The sequence below is a fragment of the Balaenoptera musculus genome, chromosome 8 (assembly GCF_009873245.2).
Source record: "Balaenoptera musculus isolate JJ_BM4_2016_0621 chromosome 8, mBalMus1.pri.v3, whole genome shotgun sequence".
NCBI lineage: Eukaryota > Metazoa > Chordata > Mammalia > Artiodactyla > Balaenopteridae > Balaenoptera > Balaenoptera musculus.
In genome coordinates this window covers 26,725,471-26,745,181 of record NC_045792.1, presented here as the reverse complement: position 1 = coordinate 26,745,181, position 19,711 = coordinate 26,725,471, and the positions used below count along the sequence as shown (strand labels likewise).

The 19,711-nt window shown below is 35.0% G+C and overlaps 1 protein-coding gene across 1 annotated transcript in view; it reads left to right on the top strand.

The window, feature by feature from the left end:
* Positions 1 to 19,711, top strand: part of GRIA4 (glutamate ionotropic receptor AMPA type subunit 4) — a 529,834-nt gene that overhangs the window by 388,059 nt on the left and 122,064 nt on the right. Inside the window, exon 6 of the mRNA XM_036860032.1 lies at positions 1,619 to 1,672. Coding sequence (XP_036715927.1) covers positions 1,619 to 1,672 — 54 coding nt within the window. The remainder of the gene's footprint in view (positions 1 to 1,618; positions 1,673 to 19,711) is intronic.

Sequence of the window (19,711 nt, the reverse complement as noted above, 5' to 3'; positions counted from 1 at the left end):
TTTAAAAAAAAAAAAACCCTGAATTGGGCCCCTTGGGAAAAATAGATTGGTAGGAGGGGAAAAGCAGGTGGGCGTATAAAACAGAGGGGAGTTAACATGAGGCCAACTTGGCTCTGGTTAAAAACTAACCAAGGAGTGGAGTAGAAAGTAAACAGTGACAGTTAGTGCATCTGTTGGCCTCCAGCTGTTTTCCTTTTTAGCTATAAATAAGATAGGTTGTTTCTGGTACTGGGCAGCTTGCAAGGTGTCAATATTGCACAAATTAACCCCAACCTCTCAGGAATAAAATTTGCACCTGCATGAAAGTGTGGTTATGGGACATGAATAAGAATGGAAATGAGAACCCTATCATAGCTCCCTAGTTCACAAATATTGTTTGAAATAACTGTAATTCTCACAGTGAATGTCTCTGACTGAAGTTCTGTTGAAACATTTCTGGGATTATCTAAACATTTCATTAAATTGAATTGTTTTATTAATTAAACATGTAATACTCATACAGCAACTTTTAAAATACTGGATATCACCAATGCTTTAATTGTGCAAAGCTGTGCAAGCTTCAGAATAAAGCTGCTTCTGCTATCTTGAAAAAAAAATAATAAAATAAAATGGTTTTCCTGTGTTTCATACACAAGTCACTAATTTACAAAGAATTATTTTAGAAGATATTAAAATACTAAAAACAATTCAATTTTTTTCTTTAATGAAAAAAGTATATGAAAATATTATGTTGTGTTGTTACCTTTGAGGACACCAATGAGGCTACAAAGCTGCTCATTAGTAACTGTCATTAGAATTTCTCTAATTAAAGAAATTTTCAGTTTCACAAAATAAGAATTTTAATTTCTAGTACAGAAATAAAGTTGTACTTTTTAAAATATCCGATTACTTTTTCCTAAAATTTCTTAGTTTCTAATTTTCTAAACATTCCTAAAAAACATAGAAAAAAATTAATGTAGCAGAAGGAAAAGTCTCTTGATGTTGTTTTGTCCTTATTCTTTTTATCATAATAAAATATTGCTATATCCATAGGCAGGTGAGAATTATCTAAGTATTCTGTGGTATCAGAGGTATCTAAAAACAGAGATTTTGCCTAGAAAAATCTTACCTGCTTTTCAGGACTACGAACCAATCTACTCATAGAAAATCATTCTCACCAGTTGAGGCACCTAACAGTCTATCATGAATTCTTATAAATCATCAATAAATTAAGTACATCTAAATTCTTTGAACCAAAATAATTTTCTTTCTTATGTTAAAGTATTCTTTTTAGAAATATATGTAAACTATTAGTTTGTCTCATAACATTGTCATTCTCTTTGAGGGGATTATAGCATAGTAGTTTTCTGAACAAGATATAATGAAATGATTGGTCATTTATACAGTGAGATTGAAATTAGAGGGTTTTTTTTTTTTTTTTACTTCAACCACTTAATTTTTAGTGTGTCTTATGAATTTCTTCTAATTAGGATAAATCACTTTCATAAGAAAAGCAATATTATTTTCTCAACATGTTTCCACATGGCATTATGCTAGAATAGTTAAAATTCTGTTTTTAAAAATATGATCATTCAGTAAAGTTAAATTGGTTTTCTCATATTTCCTTATATCTTCACAGATTGTGAGTGTTGGAAAGCATGTTAAAGGCTACCATTATATCATTGCAAACTTGGTAAGAACTCTTTATTTTCTATTTTTCATAAGAATTGCTCAGACATTCAAGATTATGTTAACTGTGCCTTGAAATAGTGCTCTATTATTAAACTATATTACTTACTAAGTTTTTTATAACACATAGGCTAGTACTCTTATGTGTCCACAAAAAAATTAATGGTCAATCTAAGAAAGAAATGGAAAATTTTATTTAGGCCTACCTGAGGATTATAACCCGCTAGATAGTCTTTCAGAAAGCTCTGAGGACTGTTCTGCCCATTAGAGGTCAAAGCAATGAGATTTTCTGCACAAATTAGAGGTCAAAACATAAGTTTTTGAGATAAAGGGTTATGAATCAAAGTAACATATTGACAGTTTACATAGTCCAACAGGCAATAGTGGGTCATTGTGATCCCTTACAGGACTGAGAAAGGAATGTTATCTCTTAATCTCCTAAGTAGTTACCTTGCTGGTGCCAGGAGAAAATTGCTTCTTTTTTTCTTTTTCTTTCTTTTTTTTTTTTGTGAGTAGGCATTCCTGGGTCTTCTAAGGGGATTTAGCTAATGTATTAATGTATTAATGTATAATGCAGATGCACAGAAAAGGGGGAGGAGGTGGTAGCTCAAATGGTGAAAAAATTTTATGTTAAATTTTTCTTGTCTTTCCTTAAAACAATTGTATTTCATTAATCACAGTGATCATTATATTTCTAATTCAATATATTTTGGTGCAGATAAGCTTGATATCTGCCATAGTGACCTTTAAAGCTAATTATAATGTTTGTTTTACTATGATATTATTTGGCAAATTAGATAATGGCCTTTAGTCTTTGTGAATGATAAATGTGCTACTCTATGGATGAAGATTGCCAATACTTAGGGATATTACAAAAATGATTAAAACTGATGACCCATGTTTTTTAATTTTATGAAAAACAAGCTTGAAATGGCTATTTAAGAAAGTTTTTGTTAGAAGTAATCCAAATTATTTTAATAGTGTCAACTTTTCACATATATATAGATGTTTATTGTACAAGATACAGGCATTAGTATAAAATTCTTAAAGGTGTAAGTCAAGTCCTTTTAGATTTCTTGGCAAGGCTCAAGTTAACTTTGCAAGTGTGGGGGAAAACTGACCATACAGAGGGCCATTCTCCTTGATTTATAAGAGTACCCTGATAAATAGGGCAGTATCAGATCTGCCCTAAGGGCTTGATCTCAAAAGTGGTTTATCCTAGAGAAGTTAAGACTGTGTTCTCCTTTTTCTCTTTTCCCACCACATATTTCTTTGGTGAGGATCTTGCGCTCAAAGCAGGGAAAGAACAAAAGGCTGCAAAACAGATTCATATTCATCCACTCTTTTCATGTGGCAAGTGGGCCATCACACTTTGAGACAGGAATTTTAAGTCTTTAATGAACTAGGTTTCACTATGGAGTTGAGATACTAAAATGCAGTGTAAACTGTAAAGTCTTATTGTGTTGTGTTTCTTGCATAAAGTATAATTTTGTTACTTAATATTATCATGAAAATACTGAGAAATTTTTACTTGTTTTTTCCATTGCTTTTAGTAGGCCTGTAGTCTGGATGTTTTAACATATTTTATAAAAATATAAATCTTAAAGCAAATATATCCTGATATTAATCACCATAAGAGAAAAAGAGAGACATTTATTGATGTGACTTATAATGTCACAATGGCATTATGCAAGGAGACTCTAGCAAATAGAAGGTTTTAATATCATCTATTCTTTCCAAACAATGGAATTCAGAAGGAAAAAAAAAAAAGACAATCTGTTACAGATTATCATGCCAGAACGGAATTGCTGGCATTGACATACCAATACAAAATTAAAAGAATTAATAGTTATAATATCCTAATGGCTATAACAGCCTGTATTAGACAGCCTTAGTAGATGGCATCACATTCAAGTTATCTACATAATGACTAAGTAACAACGTATGAAGTAGAAAAGACTGATTTAGTTGGAGGGATTACGATGGAGACAAGGGAAGCTCTTGAACTCCCTTCCTCCCACAGACACACATACAGAGCAATTCCTCTGAGAAAAATCCAGAAACTAGCTGAGCAACTCCTACACATCGGGCAGCTGAGAAAACAACCACACAGAAATGGGTTGGCAAGGGTGAGACACACTCTTTCCATAAACACTACTCCCAGCATAGTGCCATACAATCAGAAGGGAATCCCCAACTCTCAGCTTCTACATGAAGAGCAAAGGATTTGGACCACATGTTTAGCACCTCAGTTTTTAAGGCTGCCACTCAAAAGAGAGCCCCTCAAAAACACCTAGGTCCAAAAGCCAATGGGGCATGCATCCACATGACCACAATGGTGTGAAACTAGAAATTAATTACAAGAAAAAAACTGGAAAATCTACAAATATGTGGAGATTAGCCAAATGCTCCTGACAACCATTGGGTCAAAGAAGAAATCAAGAGTGAAATAAAAAAGTACCTTGAGACAAATGCAATTGGAAATGGAAACATACCATACCAGAACATATGGAATACACGTAAAGCAGTTCTAAAAGGGAAGTTTATAGAAATAGTTGCCAACAATAAATCAAAATAGAGAAATCAAATAAAGAACTTTATACCTCAAGGAACTAGAAAAATGAGAACAAACTAAGTTCAAATTTAGGTGAAGGAAGGAAATAACAAAGATCAAAGTGGAGATAAATGAAATAGACAATAAATAAATATAATAATATAAAATAAAATAAATAAAAAGACAATAGAAAATATCAATGAAGGTAGTTTTTGGAAAAGATAAACAAAATTGACAAATCTTTAACTAGACAAAGGAAAAAGAAAACTTTTAAAAATCATAAAGGTAAGAAGATCAATTGCAACTAATACCACACAAATACTAAAGATCATAAGAAACTACAATGAACAATAATGCCCACAAATTATATACCCTAGAAGAAATGAATAAATACCTAGAAACATAAAACATATCAAGCATGAATTATAATTAAAAGGAAAATCTGAACTAATCAATAACAAGAGAGGAGTTTGAATCAGTAACCAAATCACTCCCTCACAAAAAAGTCCAGGACCATATGGCTTCATGGATAATTTCTACCAAACATTTAAACAAGAATAATTACCAAATCTTTTAAAATTATTCCAATAAATAGAAGCAGAGAGAACACTTCCAAATTAATTTTCAAGGCCAACATTACACTGATACCAAAACCAGACAACGACACTGCAAAAAAAGTAAATTTCAGACTGATTGTTGAACATAAATGCAAAAATCCTCTACAAAATATTAACAAACCAAATTAAACAGTACATTAAAAGGATCGAATGAAGATCATATCAAGATCAAGAAGGATTTGCCCAGAGATGCAAGGATGGTTTGATATTGGCGAATTGACCAATGTGATGCACCACATTACGAAAAGAATAAAAATCATATGATCATCTCAATAGAGGCAGAAAAAGCTTTGACATAATTCACATCATCTCATGATAAAAAAATCTCAAGAACCTGAGTATAGAAGGAACATACTGCACTATAACAAAGGCCATGTATGACAAGCCCACATCTAACATCATACCTAATGTTGAAAAGCTGGAAGCTTTTCCTTTAAGATGAGGATGTCTTCTCTCACCACTATTTTTCTTTCTTTCTTTCTTCCTTCCTTCCTTTCTTTCTTTCTTTCTTTCTTTCTTTCTTTCTTTCTTTCTTTCTTTCTCTCTCTCTACAAATGACCCAATTTCGTTCCTTTTTCTGGCTGAGCAATATTCCATTGTATATATATACCATATCTTCTTTATCCATTCATCTGTCAATGTGCATTTAGGTTGCTTCCATGTCCTGGCTATTGTAAATAGTGCTGCAATGAACATTGGAGTATGTGTGTCTTTTTGAATTATGGTTTTCTCTGGGTATATGCCCAGTAGTGGGATTGCTGGGTCATATAGTAATTCTACTTTTAGTTTTTTTAAGGAACCTCCATACAGTTCTCCATAGTGGCTGTATCAATTTACATTCCCACCAACAGTGCAAGGGGGTTACCTTTTCTCCACACCCTCTCCAGAATTTGATGTTTGTAGATTTTCTGATGATGCCCATTCTAACCAGTGTGAGGTGATACCTCGGTGTAGTTTTGATATGCATTACTACAATAATTAGTGATGTTCAGCAGCTTTTCATGTGCCTCTTAGCCATCTATGTGTCTTCTTTGGAGAAATGTCTATTTAGGTCTTCTGCCCATTTTTGGATTGGGTTGTTTGTTTTTTTAATATTAAGCTGCACGAGCTGTTTATATATTTTAGAGATTAATCCTTTGTCCATTGATTCATTGGCAAATATTTCTCCCATTCTGAGGGCAGTCTTTTCATTTTGTTTGTACTTTCCTTTGTTGTGCAAAAGCTTTTAAGTTTCATTAGGTCCCATTTGTTTATTTTTGTTTTCATTTCCATTATTCTAGGAAATGGATCAAAAAAGATCTTGCTGTGATTTATGTCAAAGAGTGTTCTTCCTATGTTTTCCTCTAAGAGTTTTATAGTGTCTGGTCTTACATTTAAGTCTCTAATCAATTTTGAGTTTATTTTTGTGTATGGTGTTAGGGAGTATTCTAATTTCATTCTTTTATATGTAGCTGTCCAGTTTTCCCAGCAGCACTTATTGAAGACACTGTCTTTTCTCCATTGTATATCCTTACCTCCTTTATCAAAGATAAGGTGACCATAGGTGCGTGGGTTTATCTCTGGGCTTTCTATCCTGTTCCATTGATCTATATTTCTGTTTTTGTGCCAGTACCATACTGTCTTGATTACTGTAGCTTTGTAGTATAGTCTGAAGTCAGGGAGCCTGATTCCTCCAGCTCCTTTTTTTTCCATCAAGACCACTTAGGCTATTTGGGGTCTTTTGTACCTCCATACAAATTTTAAGATTTTTTGTCCTAGTTCTGTAAAAAATGCCATTGGTAATTTGACAAGGATTGCATTGAATCTGTAGATTGCTTTGGGTAGTAAAGTCATTTTCACAGTCTTGATTCTTCCAATCCAAGAACATGATATATCTCTCCATCTGTTTGTATCATCTTTCATTTCTTTCATCCGTGTCTTATAGTTTTCTGCGTACAGGTCTTTTGTCTCCCTAGGTAAGTTTATTCCTAGGTATTTTATTCTTTTTGTTGCAGTGGTAAATGGGAGTGTTTCTTTAATTTTTCTTTCAGATTTTTCATCATTAGTGGATAGGAATGCAAGAGATTTCTGTGCTTTAATTTTGTATCCTGCAACATTACCAAATTCATTGATTAGCTCTAGTAATTTTCTGGTGACATCTTTAGGATTCTTTATGTATAGTATCATGTAATCTGAAAACAGTGACAGTTCTACTTCTTCTTTTCCAATTTGTATTCTTTTTAATTCTTTTTCTTCTCTGATTGCCATGGCTAGGACTTCCAGAACTATGTTGAATAATAGTGGTGAGAGTGGACATCCCTGTCTCATTCCTGATCTTAGAGAAAATGCTTTCAGTTTTTCACCATTGAGAATGATGTTTGCTGTGGGTTTGTCATTTATGGCCTTTATTATGTTGAGGTAGGTTCCCCCTATGCCCACTTTCTGGAGTTTTTATCATAAATGGGTGTTAAATTTCGTCAAAAGCTTTTTCTGTATCTATTGAGATGATCATATGGTTTTTCTTTTTCAATTTGTTAATATGGTGTATCACATTGATTGATTTGCATATATTGAAGAATCCTTGCATCCCTGGGATAAATCCCACTTGATCACGGTGTATGATCCTTGTAATGTGTTGTTGGATTCTGTTTGCTAGCATTTGTTGAGGATGTTTGCATCTATATTCATCAGTGATATTGGTCTGTAATTTTCTTTTTTTGTAGTATCTTTGTCTGGTTTTGGTATCATGGTGATGGTGGCCTCATAGAATGAGTTTGGGAGTGCTCCTTCCTCTGCAATGTTTTGGGAGACTTTGAGAAGGATGGGTGTTAGCTCTTCTCTAAATGTTTGATAGAATTCACCTGTGAAGCCATCTGGTCCTGGACTTTTGTTTGTTGGAAGATATTTAATCACAGTTTCAATTTCATTACTTGTGATTGCTCTGTTCATATTTTCTGTTCCTTCCTGGTTCAGTCTGGGAAGCTTATTCCTTTCTAAGAATGTGTCCATTTCTTCCAGATTGTCCATTTTATTGGCATTCAGTTGCTTGTAGTAGTCTCTGAGGATGCTTTGTACTTCTGCAGTGTCTGTTGTAATTTCTCCTTTTTCCTTTCTAATCTTATTGTTTTGAGTCCTCTCCCTCTTTTTCTTGATGAGTCTGGCTAATGATTTATCAATTTTGTTTTTCTTCTCAAAATACCAGCTTTTAGTTTTATTGATCTTTGCTATTGTTTTCTTTGTTTCTATTTCATTTATTTCTGCTCTGATTTTATGATTTCTTTCCTTCTACTAACTTTGGGTTTTGTTTGTTCTTCTTTCTCTAGTTCCTTTCGGTGTAAGGTTAGATTGTTTATTTGAGATGTTTGTTGTTTCTTGAAGTAGGATTGTATTGCTATAAACTTCCCTCTGAGAACTGCTTTTGCTGCACGCAATAGGTTGTGGATTGTCGTGTTTTCATTGTCATTTGTCTCTAGGTGTGTTTTGGTTTCCTCTTTGATTTCCTCAATGATCTCTTGGTTATTTAGTAACATATTTTTTAGCCTCCATGTGTTTGTGTTTTTTACTTGTTTTTCCCTGTAAGTGATTTCTAACCACACAGCATTGTGGTCAGAAAAGATGCTTGATATGATTTCCATTTTCTTAAATTTACTGAGTCTTGATTTGTGAACCAAGATGTGATCTATCCTGGAGAATGTTCCGTGTGCACTTGAGAAGAACGTGTAATCTGCTGTTTTTGGATGGAATGTCCTGTAAATATCAATTAAATCTCTCTGGTCTATTGTGTCATTTAACGCTTGTGTTTCTTTATTAATTTTCTGTTTGGATGATCTGTCCATTGGTGCAAGTGAGGTGTTAAAGTCCCCCACTATAATTATGTCACTGTCGATTTCCTCTTTTATAGCTGTTAACATTTGCCTTATGTATTGAGGTGCTCCTATGGTGGGTGGATATATGTTTATAATTGTTATATCTTCTTGTTGGATTGATCCCTTGATCATTATGTAGTGTCCTTCCTTGTCTCTTGTAACATTCTTTATTTTTAAGTCTATTTACCTGATATGAATATTACTACTCCAGCTTTCTTTTGATTTCCATTTGCATGGAATATCGTTTTCCATCCCCACACTTTCAGTCTGTATGTGTCCCTAGGTCTGAAGTGGGTTGCTTGTAGACAGCATATATATGGGTCTTGTTTTTGTATCCATTCAGCGAGACTGTGTCTTTTGGTTGGAGTTTTTAATCCATTCACGTTTAAGGTATTTATCAATATGTATGTTCCTATTACCATTTTCTTATTTATTTTGAGTTGTTTTTGTAGGTTCTTTTCTTCTCTTGTATTTCCCACTTAGAGAAGTTCCTTTAGCATTCATTTTAGAGCTGGTTTGGTGGTGTTGAATTCTCTTAGCTTTTGCTTGTCTGTAAAGCTTTTGATTTCTCCATCAAATCTGAATGAGATCCTTGCTGGGTAGAGTAATCTTGGTTGTAGGTTCTTCCCTTTCATCACTTTAAATATGTCATGCCACTTCCTCCTGGTTTGTAGAGTTTCTGCTGAGAAATCAGCTGTTAGCCTTATGGGAGTTCCACTTTATGTTATTTGTCATTTTTCCCTTGCTGCTTTTAATAATGTTTCTTTGTCTTTAATTTTTGCCAATTTGATTACTATGTGTCTTGGTGTGTTTCTCCTTGGGTTTATCCTGTATGGGGCTCTCTACACTTCCTAGACTTGGGTGGCTATTTCCTTTCCCAAGTTAGGGAAGTTTTCAACTATAATCTATTCAAATATTTTCTCGGGTCCTTTCTCTCTCTCTTCTCCTTCTGGGACCCCTATAATGCGAATGATGTTGCATTTAATGTTGTCCCAGAGGTCTATTAGGCTGTCTTCATTTCTTTTCATTCTTTTTTCTTTATTCTGTTCCATGGCAGTGAATTCCACCATTCTGTCTTCCAGGTCACTTATCCGTTCTTCTGCCTCAATTATTCTGCTACTGATTCCTTCTAGTGTATTTTTTCATTTCAGTTATTGTATTGTTCATCTCTGTTTGTTTGTTCTTTAATTCTTCTAGGTGTTTGTTAGACATTTCTTGCATCTTCTCAACCTTTGCCTCTATTCTTTTTCTGAGGTCCTGGATCATCTTCACTATCATTATTCTGAATTCTTTTTCTGGAAGGTTGCCTATCTCCACTTCATTTAGTTGTTTTTCTGGGGTTTTATCTTGTTCCTTCATCTGGTACATAGCCCTCTGCCTTTTCATCTTTTCTATCTTTCTGTGAATGTGGTTTTTGTTCCACAGGCTGCAGGATTGTAGTTCTTGTTTCTGCTGTCTGCCCTCTGGTGGGTGAGGCTATCTAAGAGCCTTGTGCAAGTTTCCTGATGGGAGGGACTGGTGGTGGGTAGAGCTGTCTGTTGCTCTGGTGGGCAGAGCTCAGTAAAACCTTAATCTGCTTGTCTGCTGATGGGTGGGTCTGGGTTCCCTCCCTGTTGGTTTGTTTGGCCTGAGGTGACCCAACAATGGAGCCTACCCAGGCTCTTTGGTGGGGCTAATGGTGGACTCTGGGAGGGCTCATGCCAAGGAGTACTTCCAGAACTTCTGTTGCCAGTGTCCCTGTCCCCACAGTGAGACACAGACACCCCCTGCCTCTGCAGGAGACCCCCCAACACTAGCAGGCAGGTCTGGTTCTGTCTCCTATGGGGTCACTGCTCCTTCCCCTGGTCCCGATACTCACACCATCCTGTGTTTGTCCTCCAAGAACAGAGTCTCTGTTTCCCCCTGTCTGGTCAAGGTCCTGCAATCAATTCCCACCAACCTTCAAAATCTGACAGTCTAGGAATTCCTCCTCCCATTGCCAGACCCCCAAGCTGGGAAGCCTGACATTGGGCTCAGCACCTTCACTCCAGTGGGTAACTCCTGTGGTATAAGTGTTCTCCAGTTTGTGAGTCACCCACCCAGCAGTTATGGGATTTGATTTTATTGTGATTGCACCCCTCCTACCATCTCACTGTGGCCTCCCCTTTGTCTTTGGATGTGGGGTATCCTTTATGGTGAGTTCCAGTGTCCTCCTGTCAATGACTGCTCAGCAGTTAGTTGTGATTCTGGCGCTCTCGCAAGAGGGAGTGAGTGCACGTCCTTCTACTCTGCCATCTTGATTCAATCTCTCACCACTATTTTTCAATATAGTACTGAAATCCTAGACAGAGCAATGAGCCAAAAAATAAATAAATAAAAGGAATTCAAATTAGAAAGGAAGAAGTAAAATTGTCTGTACGTAGATGACATTATAGTATTGATAGAAAAATTCACCAAAAAAGATTCCACCAAAAAATTTTAGAATAAATGACTTCAGTCAATTTGCAGGATACGAAATTAATATAGAAAACTCTGTTGTGTTTCTATACAATAACAGCAAACTCTCAGAAAGAAAAATTAAGAAGAGCTGGAGGCATTACATTTCCTGATTTCACACTCTATTACAAAGCTACAGTAATCAAATCAATATTGTATTGGAATAAAAACAGACACATAGATAAATGGAACAGAATATAGAGCTCAGGAATAAACCCTAGCATAATGGTCACTTAACTTTCAACAAAGGAGTGAAGAATATACAATGAGGAAAGGTTAGTCTCTTCAGTAAATAATGTTGAGAAAACTGAATATTCACATGCAAAAGAATGAAAATGGACCTTTATACTATATAAAATGGATTATTGAAAATAAGATCTGAAACTGTAAAACTCCTAGAAGAAAAGCTAGGGGGTAATCCCCTTGACATTGGTCCTGGCAATGAGTTTTTGGATCTGATACCTAAAGCACAAGCAAAAAAAAAAAAAGAAAATGAAATAAGTGGGACTACATCAAATGAAAAAGCTTCTACACAGCAAAGGAAACCATCAACAAAATAAAAAGACAATCTACTGAATGGGAGAAAATATTTGCAAACCACATATCAAATAAAGGGTTAATATTGAAAATATACTAGGAATTCCTACAACTGAATAGCAAAAAGCAAGTAATTTAAAAATGGGCAAATGACCTAAGACATTTTTCCAAACAAGACAAATTATCAACAGTATATGAAAAGATGCTCAACATCATTAATCATCACAGAAATGCAAATCAAAACCCCAATGAGATACGACCTCAAACCTCAAACTCGTTAGGGTGGCTATTATCTAAATGGATAAATGGATAAATATGTTATATATATATTAAAAAAAACATGGTATAACATGGTCATTATACTTCATAATATTGTATTATTGAAATTTGCTAAGAGAGTAGAACTTTTGTTCTCATCAAAAAAAAAATGTGAAGTGTTGGGTGTGTTAATTAAATCGATGGTGGGTATCTTTCACAGTGTATACACATATCAAATCATCAATTGTACAGTTAGAATATATTGCAATTTTATTTGTCATGTATCCCTCAATACAGTTGAAAAAATACTGATTTAATGAGAATAATAAGAACTAATTCTTAAAATAAAAATTCTTACTGGTTACTGAAGGTTACAAATATTCCAGAAAGTTTCAAATATTCTCTAGTCATAAAGTTGAAAATCAAAATAGAAAGTATGAAGTCCAATTCATATTTAACAAAAAGAGAAGAATGAAGCAAGGCAAACATCAATATGGGATGTTTAAAATTGTATCATGAATTTATAAGCATATTATTTTTATAATTGAAGTATAGTTCATTTACAATATTGTGTTAATTTCAGGTGTACACCATAGTGATTTAGGTGCGGGTTTTTTTGCAGATATATTCCATTATAGGTTATTATGAATTATTGAATGTAATTCCCTGTGCTATACAGTAAATACTTGTTGCTTATCTATTTTATATATAGTAGTTTTGTATCCATTAATCCCATACTCCTAATTTGTTTCTTCCCCTTCCCTCTACACTTTGGTAAACATAAGTTTCTTTTCTATGTCTGTGAGTCCATTTCTGTTTTCTATATAGATTCATTTGTATTCTTTTTTAGATTCCTCATATAAGTGATATCATATAGTATATGTCTTTTTGCTGTCTGACTTACTTCACTAAGCATAATATTCTCTAGGTCCATCCATGTTGCTGCAAATGGCATTATATCATTCTTTTTATGGCTGAGTAATATTACATTGTGTATATATATATATTCCATATATTTTAAGCCAGTTGTCTGTTGATGGTCACATGGGTTGTTTCCATGTCTTGACTATTGGAAATAGTGCTGCTATGAACATTGGGCTGCATGTATCTTCTTGAATTAGAGTTGTTTGTTTGTTTGTTTGTTTGTTTTTTTCTGGATATGTGCCCAGGAGAGGGATTTCTATATCTTATGGTAGTTCTATTTTTAGTTTTTCAAGGAATATTTATTCTGTTTTCCATAGTGGCTGCACCAATTTACATCCCTACAAATAGTGTCCAAACTCTTTCCAGCAATTATTATTTGTAGATTTTTTGATGATAGCCTGATGTGAGATGATACCTCAATGAGATTTTGATTTGCATCTTTCTAATAATTAGTGATGTTGAGCATGTTTTCATGTGCCTATTGGTCATCTGTATGTCTTCCTTGGAAAAAATGTCTATTTACGTCTTCTGTCCAATTTTTGATTGGGCTGTTTATTTTTCAGATATTAAGCTGTGGGTATAAACTGTGGGTATATTCTGTATATTAACCTCTTGTCAGTTGCATCATTTGAAAATATTTTCTCCCATTCCATAGGTTGTCTTTTCATTTTGCTTATGGTTTCCTTTGCTTCACAAAAGCTTTTAAGTTTGATTAGGTCTAATTTGTTTATTTTTGCTTTTATATGTTTTTCCTTTGGGAGACTGATCAAGGAAAATATTACTATGATTTATGTCAAAGACTGTTTTGCCTGTGTTCTCTTCTAGGAGTTTGTAGTGTCCTGTCTTACATTTAGGTCTTTAAACCATTTTGAGTTTATTTTTGTATATGGTGTGAGAGAGTGTTCTAATTTCATTGAATTACATGTAGCTATTCAGTTTTCCCAACAGCACTTGATGAAGAGACTGTCTTTTCTCCATTGTATATTCTTCCCTTCTTTGTCATAGATTAATTGACAGTAGATGCATAGGTTTATATCCGGGCTCTATATTCTGTTCTATTAATTTATATGTCTGTCTTTGTGCCAATACCACACTATTTTGTTTACTGGAAATTTGCACTATAGTCTGAAGTGTGGAAGGGTTGTACTTCCAGCTTTAATCATTTTCCTCAGGATTGCTTTGGCAACTCTGGGTCTTTTGTGGTTCCATATAAACATCTTTATTGGAGTATAATTGCTTTACAATGTTGTGTTAATTTCTGCTGTATAACAAAGTTAATCAGCTATACGTGTACATATATCCCCATATACCCTCCCTCTTGTGCCTCCCTCCCACCCTCCCTATCGCACCTCTCTAGGTGGTCACAAAGCAGTGAGCTGATCTCCCTGTGCTATGCAGCTGCTTCCCACTAGCATTTTTACATTTGGTAGTGTATATATATCAATGCTACCGTTTCACTTCGTCCCACCTTACCCTTCCCCCTCCCTGTGTCCTCAAGTCCATTCTCTACGTCTGTGTCTTTATCCCTGTCCTGCCCCTAGGTTCTTCAGAGCCTTTTTTTTTTTTTTCCATATATATGTGTTAACATACGGTATTTGTTTTTCTCTTTCTGACTTACTTCACTCTGTATGACAGACTAGGTCCATCCACCTCACTACAAATAACTCAATTTCATTTCTTTTTATGGCTGAGTAATATTCCATTGTATATATGTGCCACATCTCTTTATCCATTCATCTGTTGATGGACATTTTGGTTGCTTCCATGTCCTGGCTACTGTAAATAGTGCTGCAATGAACATTGTGGTGCATGTCTCTTTTTGAATTATGGTTTTCTCAGGGTATATGCCCAGTAGTGGGAACGCTGGGTCATATTGTAGTTCATTTTTAGTTTTTTAAGGAAATTCCATACTGTTCTCTATAGTGGCTGTATCAATTTACATTCCCACCAACAGTGAAATATGGTTCCTTTTTCTCCACATCCACTCGAACACTTATTGTTTGTAGATTTTTTGATGATGGCCATTCTGACTGGTGTGACGTGAAACCACATTGTGGCTTTGATTTGCACTTCTCTAATGACTAGTGATGTTGAGCATCATTTCATATGTTTGTTGGCAATCTGTATATCTTCTTTGGAAATATCTACTTAGGTCTTCCCCCTATTTTTGGATTGGGTTATTTGTTTTCTTGATATTGAGCTGCATGAACTGCTGTGTATTTTGGAGACTACTACTTAGTCAGTTGCTTCATTTGAAAATATTTTCTCCCATCCTGAGGGTTGTCTTTTCATCTTGTTTATGATTTCCATTTCTGTGCAAAAGCTTTTAAGTTTCACTAGGTCCCATTTGTTTATTTTTGTTTTTATTTCCTTTTCTCTAGGAGGTGGGTCAAAAAAGGATCTTGCTGTGATTTATGACATAAAGTGTTCTGCCTATGTTTTTCTCTCAGAGTTTTATAGTGTCTAGCCTTACATTTAGGTAATTAATCCCTGTTGAGTTTATTTCTGTGTGTGGTGTTAGGGAGTGTTCTAATTTCATTCTTTTACATATAGCTGTCCTGTTTTCCCAGCACCACTTATTGAAGAGGCTGTCTTTTCTCTATTGTATGTTCTTGCCTTTTTGTCATAAATTAGGTGACCATATATACGTGGGTCTATCTCTGGGCTTTCTACCCTGTTCCATTGATCTATGTTTCTGTTTTTGTGCAGTACCATACTGTCTTGATTTGTGTAGATTTGTAGTATAGTCTGAAGTCAGGGAGACTGATTCCTCCAGCTCCGTTTTTCTTTCTCAAGATTGCTTTGGCTATTTGGTGTCTTTTGTGTTTCCATACAAATTGTGAAATTTTTTGTACTAGCTCTGTGAAAAATGCCAGTGGTAGTTTGATAGGGATTGCATTGAATCTGTAGATTGCTTTGGGTAGTATATTCATTTTCACAATGTTGATTCTTCCCATCCAAGAACATGGTATATGTCTCCATCTGTTTGGATCATCTTTAATTTCTTTCATCCGTGTCTTATAGTTTTCTGCATACAGGTCATTTTTCTCCTTAGGTAGGTTTATTCCTAGGTATTTTATTCTTAATGTTGCAATGGTAAATGGGAGTATTTCCTTAACATCTCTATCATATTTTTCATCATTAGTGTATAGAAATGCAAGAGATTTCTGTGCATTAATTTTGTAACCTGCTACTTTATGAAATTCATTGATTAGCTCTACCAGTTTTCTGGTAGCATCTTTAGGATTCTCTATGTATAGTATCATGTCATCTGCAAGCAGTGACAGTTTTATTTCTTCTTTTCCAATTTGGATTCCTTTTATTTCTATATTCTCTAATTGCTGTGGCTAAAACTTCCAAAACTATGTTGAATAATAGTGGTGCGAGTGGGCAACCTTGTCTATTTCCTGATCTTAGTGGAAATGGTTTCAGTTTTTCACCTTTGAGAATGATGTGGGCTGTGGGTTTGTCATATATGGCCTTTATTATGTTGAGGTAAGTTCGCTCTATGCCTACTTTCTGAATGGCTTTTATCATAAATGGGTGTTGAATTTTGTGAAAAATTTTTTCTGCATTATTGGGATTATCATATGGATTTTATCTTTAATTTGTTAATATGGTTTATCACATTGATTGATTTATGTATATTGAAGAATGCTTGCATTCCTGTGATAAACCACACTTGATCATGGTATATGATCCTTTTCATGTGTTGTTGGATTCTGTTTGCTAGTATTTTGTTGAGGATTATTGCATCTATATTCATTAGTAATATTGGCTTGTAGTTTTCGTTTTTTGTGACATCTTTGTCTGGTTTTGGTACCAGGGTGATGTTGGCCTCGTAGAATGAGTTTGGGAGAGTTCCTCCCTCTGCAATATTTTGGAAGAGTTTGAGAAGGATAGGTATTAGCTTTTCTCTAAATGTTTAATAGAATTCACCTATGAAGCCATCTGGTCCTGGGCTTTTGTTTGTTAGAAGATATTTAGTCACAGTTTCAATTTCAGTGCTTGTGATTGCTCTGTTTTTATATTCTATTTCTTCCTGGTTCAGTCTCAGAAGGTTGTGCATTTCTAAGAATTTGTTGATTTCTTCCAGGTTGTCCATTTTATTGGCATAGAGTTGCTTGTAGTAATCTCTCATGATCCTTTGTATTTCTGCAGTGTCAGTTGTTACTTCTCCTTTTTCATTTCTAATTCTGCTGATTTGAGTCTTCCTTTTTTTTTTTTTTTTTGATGAGTCTGGCTAATAGTTTATCAGTTTTGTTTATCTTCTCAAAGAACCAGCTTTTAGTTTTATTGATCTTTCCTATCATTTCCTTCATCTCTTTTTCATTTATTTCCTATCTGATCTTTATGATTTCTTTCCTTCTGCTAACCTTTGGGTTTTTTTAGTCCTCTTTCTCTAATTGCTTTAGGTGTAAAATTAGGATGTTTATTTGAGATTTTTCTTATTTCCTGAGGTAGCATTTTATTGCTCTAAAGTTCTCCCTTAGAACTGCTTTTGCTACATCCCATACGTTTTGGGTTGTCGTGTTTTCATTGTCATTTGTTTCTAGGTATTTACTGATTTCCTCTTTGATTTCTTCAGTGATCTCCTGGTTATTAAGTAGCATATTGTTTATCCTCCATGTGTTTTCATTTTTCACAGTTTTTTTCCTGTAATTGATATCTTGTCTCATAGCATTGTGGTTGGAAAAGATACTTGGTATGATTTCAATTTTCTTAAATTTACCAAGGCTTGATTTGTGACCCAAAATATGATGTATCCTGGATAATGTTCCATGGGCACTTGAGAAGAAACTATATGCTGTTGTTTTAGGATGGAATGTCCTATAAATATCAATTAAGTCCACCTTGTTTAATGTGTCATTGAAAGCTTGTGTTTCCTTATTTATTTTCATTGTGGATGATCTTTCCATTGGTGAAAGTGGGGTGTTAAAGTCCCCTACTATGATTGTTTTACTGTCAATTTCCCCTTTTATGGCTGTTAACATTTGCCTTATGTACTGAGGTGCTCCTATGTTAGGTGCACAAATATTTACAATTGTTATACCTTCTTCTTGCATTGATCCCTTGATCATTATGGACTGTCCTTCATTGTCTCTTGTAATAGTCTATTTTATAGTCTATTTTGTCTGATATGAGAATTGCTCCTCCAGCTTTCTTTTGATTTCCATTTGCATGGAATATCTTTTTCCATCCCATCATTTTCAGTCTGTATGTGTCCCTAGGTCTGAAGTAGGTCTCTTGTAGACAACATATGTATGGGTCTTTTTTTTTTTGTATCCATTCAGCTAGTCTATGTCTTTTGGGTGGAACATTTAATCCATTTACATTTAAGGTAGTTATCAATATGTATGTTCCCATTACCATATTCTTAATTGCTTTGGGTTTGTTTTTGGAGGTCTTTTCCTCTCTTGTGTTTCCTGCCTAGAGAAGTTCCTTTAGCATTTGTTGTAAAGCTGGTTTGGTGGTGCTGAGTTCTCTTCGCTTTTGCTTGTCTGTAAAGGTTTTAATTTCTCTGTTGAATCTGAATGAGATCCTTGCTGGGTAGAGTGATCATAGTTGTAGGTTTTTCCCTTTCATCACTTTAAATATGTCCTGCCACTGCCTTCTGGCTTGAAGAGTTTCTGATGAAAGATCAGCTGTTAAACTTATGGGGATTCCCTTGTATGTTATTTGGTTTTTTTCCTTGCTGCTTTTAATATTTTTTCTTTATATTTAATTTTTGATAGTTTGATTAATATGTGTCTTGGCATGTTTCTCCTTGGATTTATCCTTTATGGGACTCTCTGTGCTTCTAGGACTTGATTGACTGTTTCCTTTCCCATATTAGGGAAGTTTTCAACTATAATCACTTCAAATATTTTCACAGTACCTTTCTTTTTCTCTTCGTCTCAGACCCCTATAATTCGAATGTTGGTGCTTTTAATGTTGTCCCAGAGGTCTCTGAAACTGTCCTCAATTTTTTTGTCTTTATTCTGCTCTGTGGTAGTTATTTCCACTATTTTATCTTCCAAGTTACTTATCCGTTTTTCTGTCTCAGTTATTCTGCTATTGATTCCTTCTAGAGAATTTTTAATTTCATTTATTTTGTTGTTCATCATTGTTTGTTTGCTCTTTAATTCTTCTAGGTCCTTGTTAAACGTTTCATTTTCTCCATTCTATTTCCAAGATTTTGGATCGTCTTTACTATCATTACTCTGAATTCTTTTTCAGGTAGACTGCCTATTTCTTCTTCATTTGTTTGGTCTGTTGGGTTTTTACCTTGTTCCTTCATCTGCTGCTTATTTCTCTGTCTTATCATTTTGCTTAACTTACTGTGTTTGGGGTCTCCTTTTCACAGGCTGCAGGTTCGTGTTTCCCATTGTTTTTTGTGTCTGCTCCCAGTGGGTAAGGTTCGTTCAGTGGGTTGTGTAGGCTTCCTCGTGGAGGGGACTGGTGCCTCTGTTCTGATGGATGAGGCGGGATCTTGTCTTTCTGGTGGGCAGAACCCCATCTGGTGATGTGTTTCGGGGTGTCTGTGAACTAATTATAATTTTAGGCAGCGTCTTTTCTAATGGGTGGCATTGTGTTCCTGTCTTGCTAGTTCTTTGGCATGGGATGTCCAGCATTGGAGCTTGCTGGTTGTTGAGTGGAGCTAGGTCTTAGTGTTGAGATGGAGATCTCTGGGGGAGCTCTCACCAACTGATATTACATGGGGCTGGGAGGTCTCTCGTGGTCCAATGTCCTGAACTCGGCTCTCCCACCTCAGAGGCTCAGGCCTGACACCTGGTTGGAGCACCTGGACCCTGTCAGCCACACAGCACTATTTAAGTCCTCAGTTGTTCTTA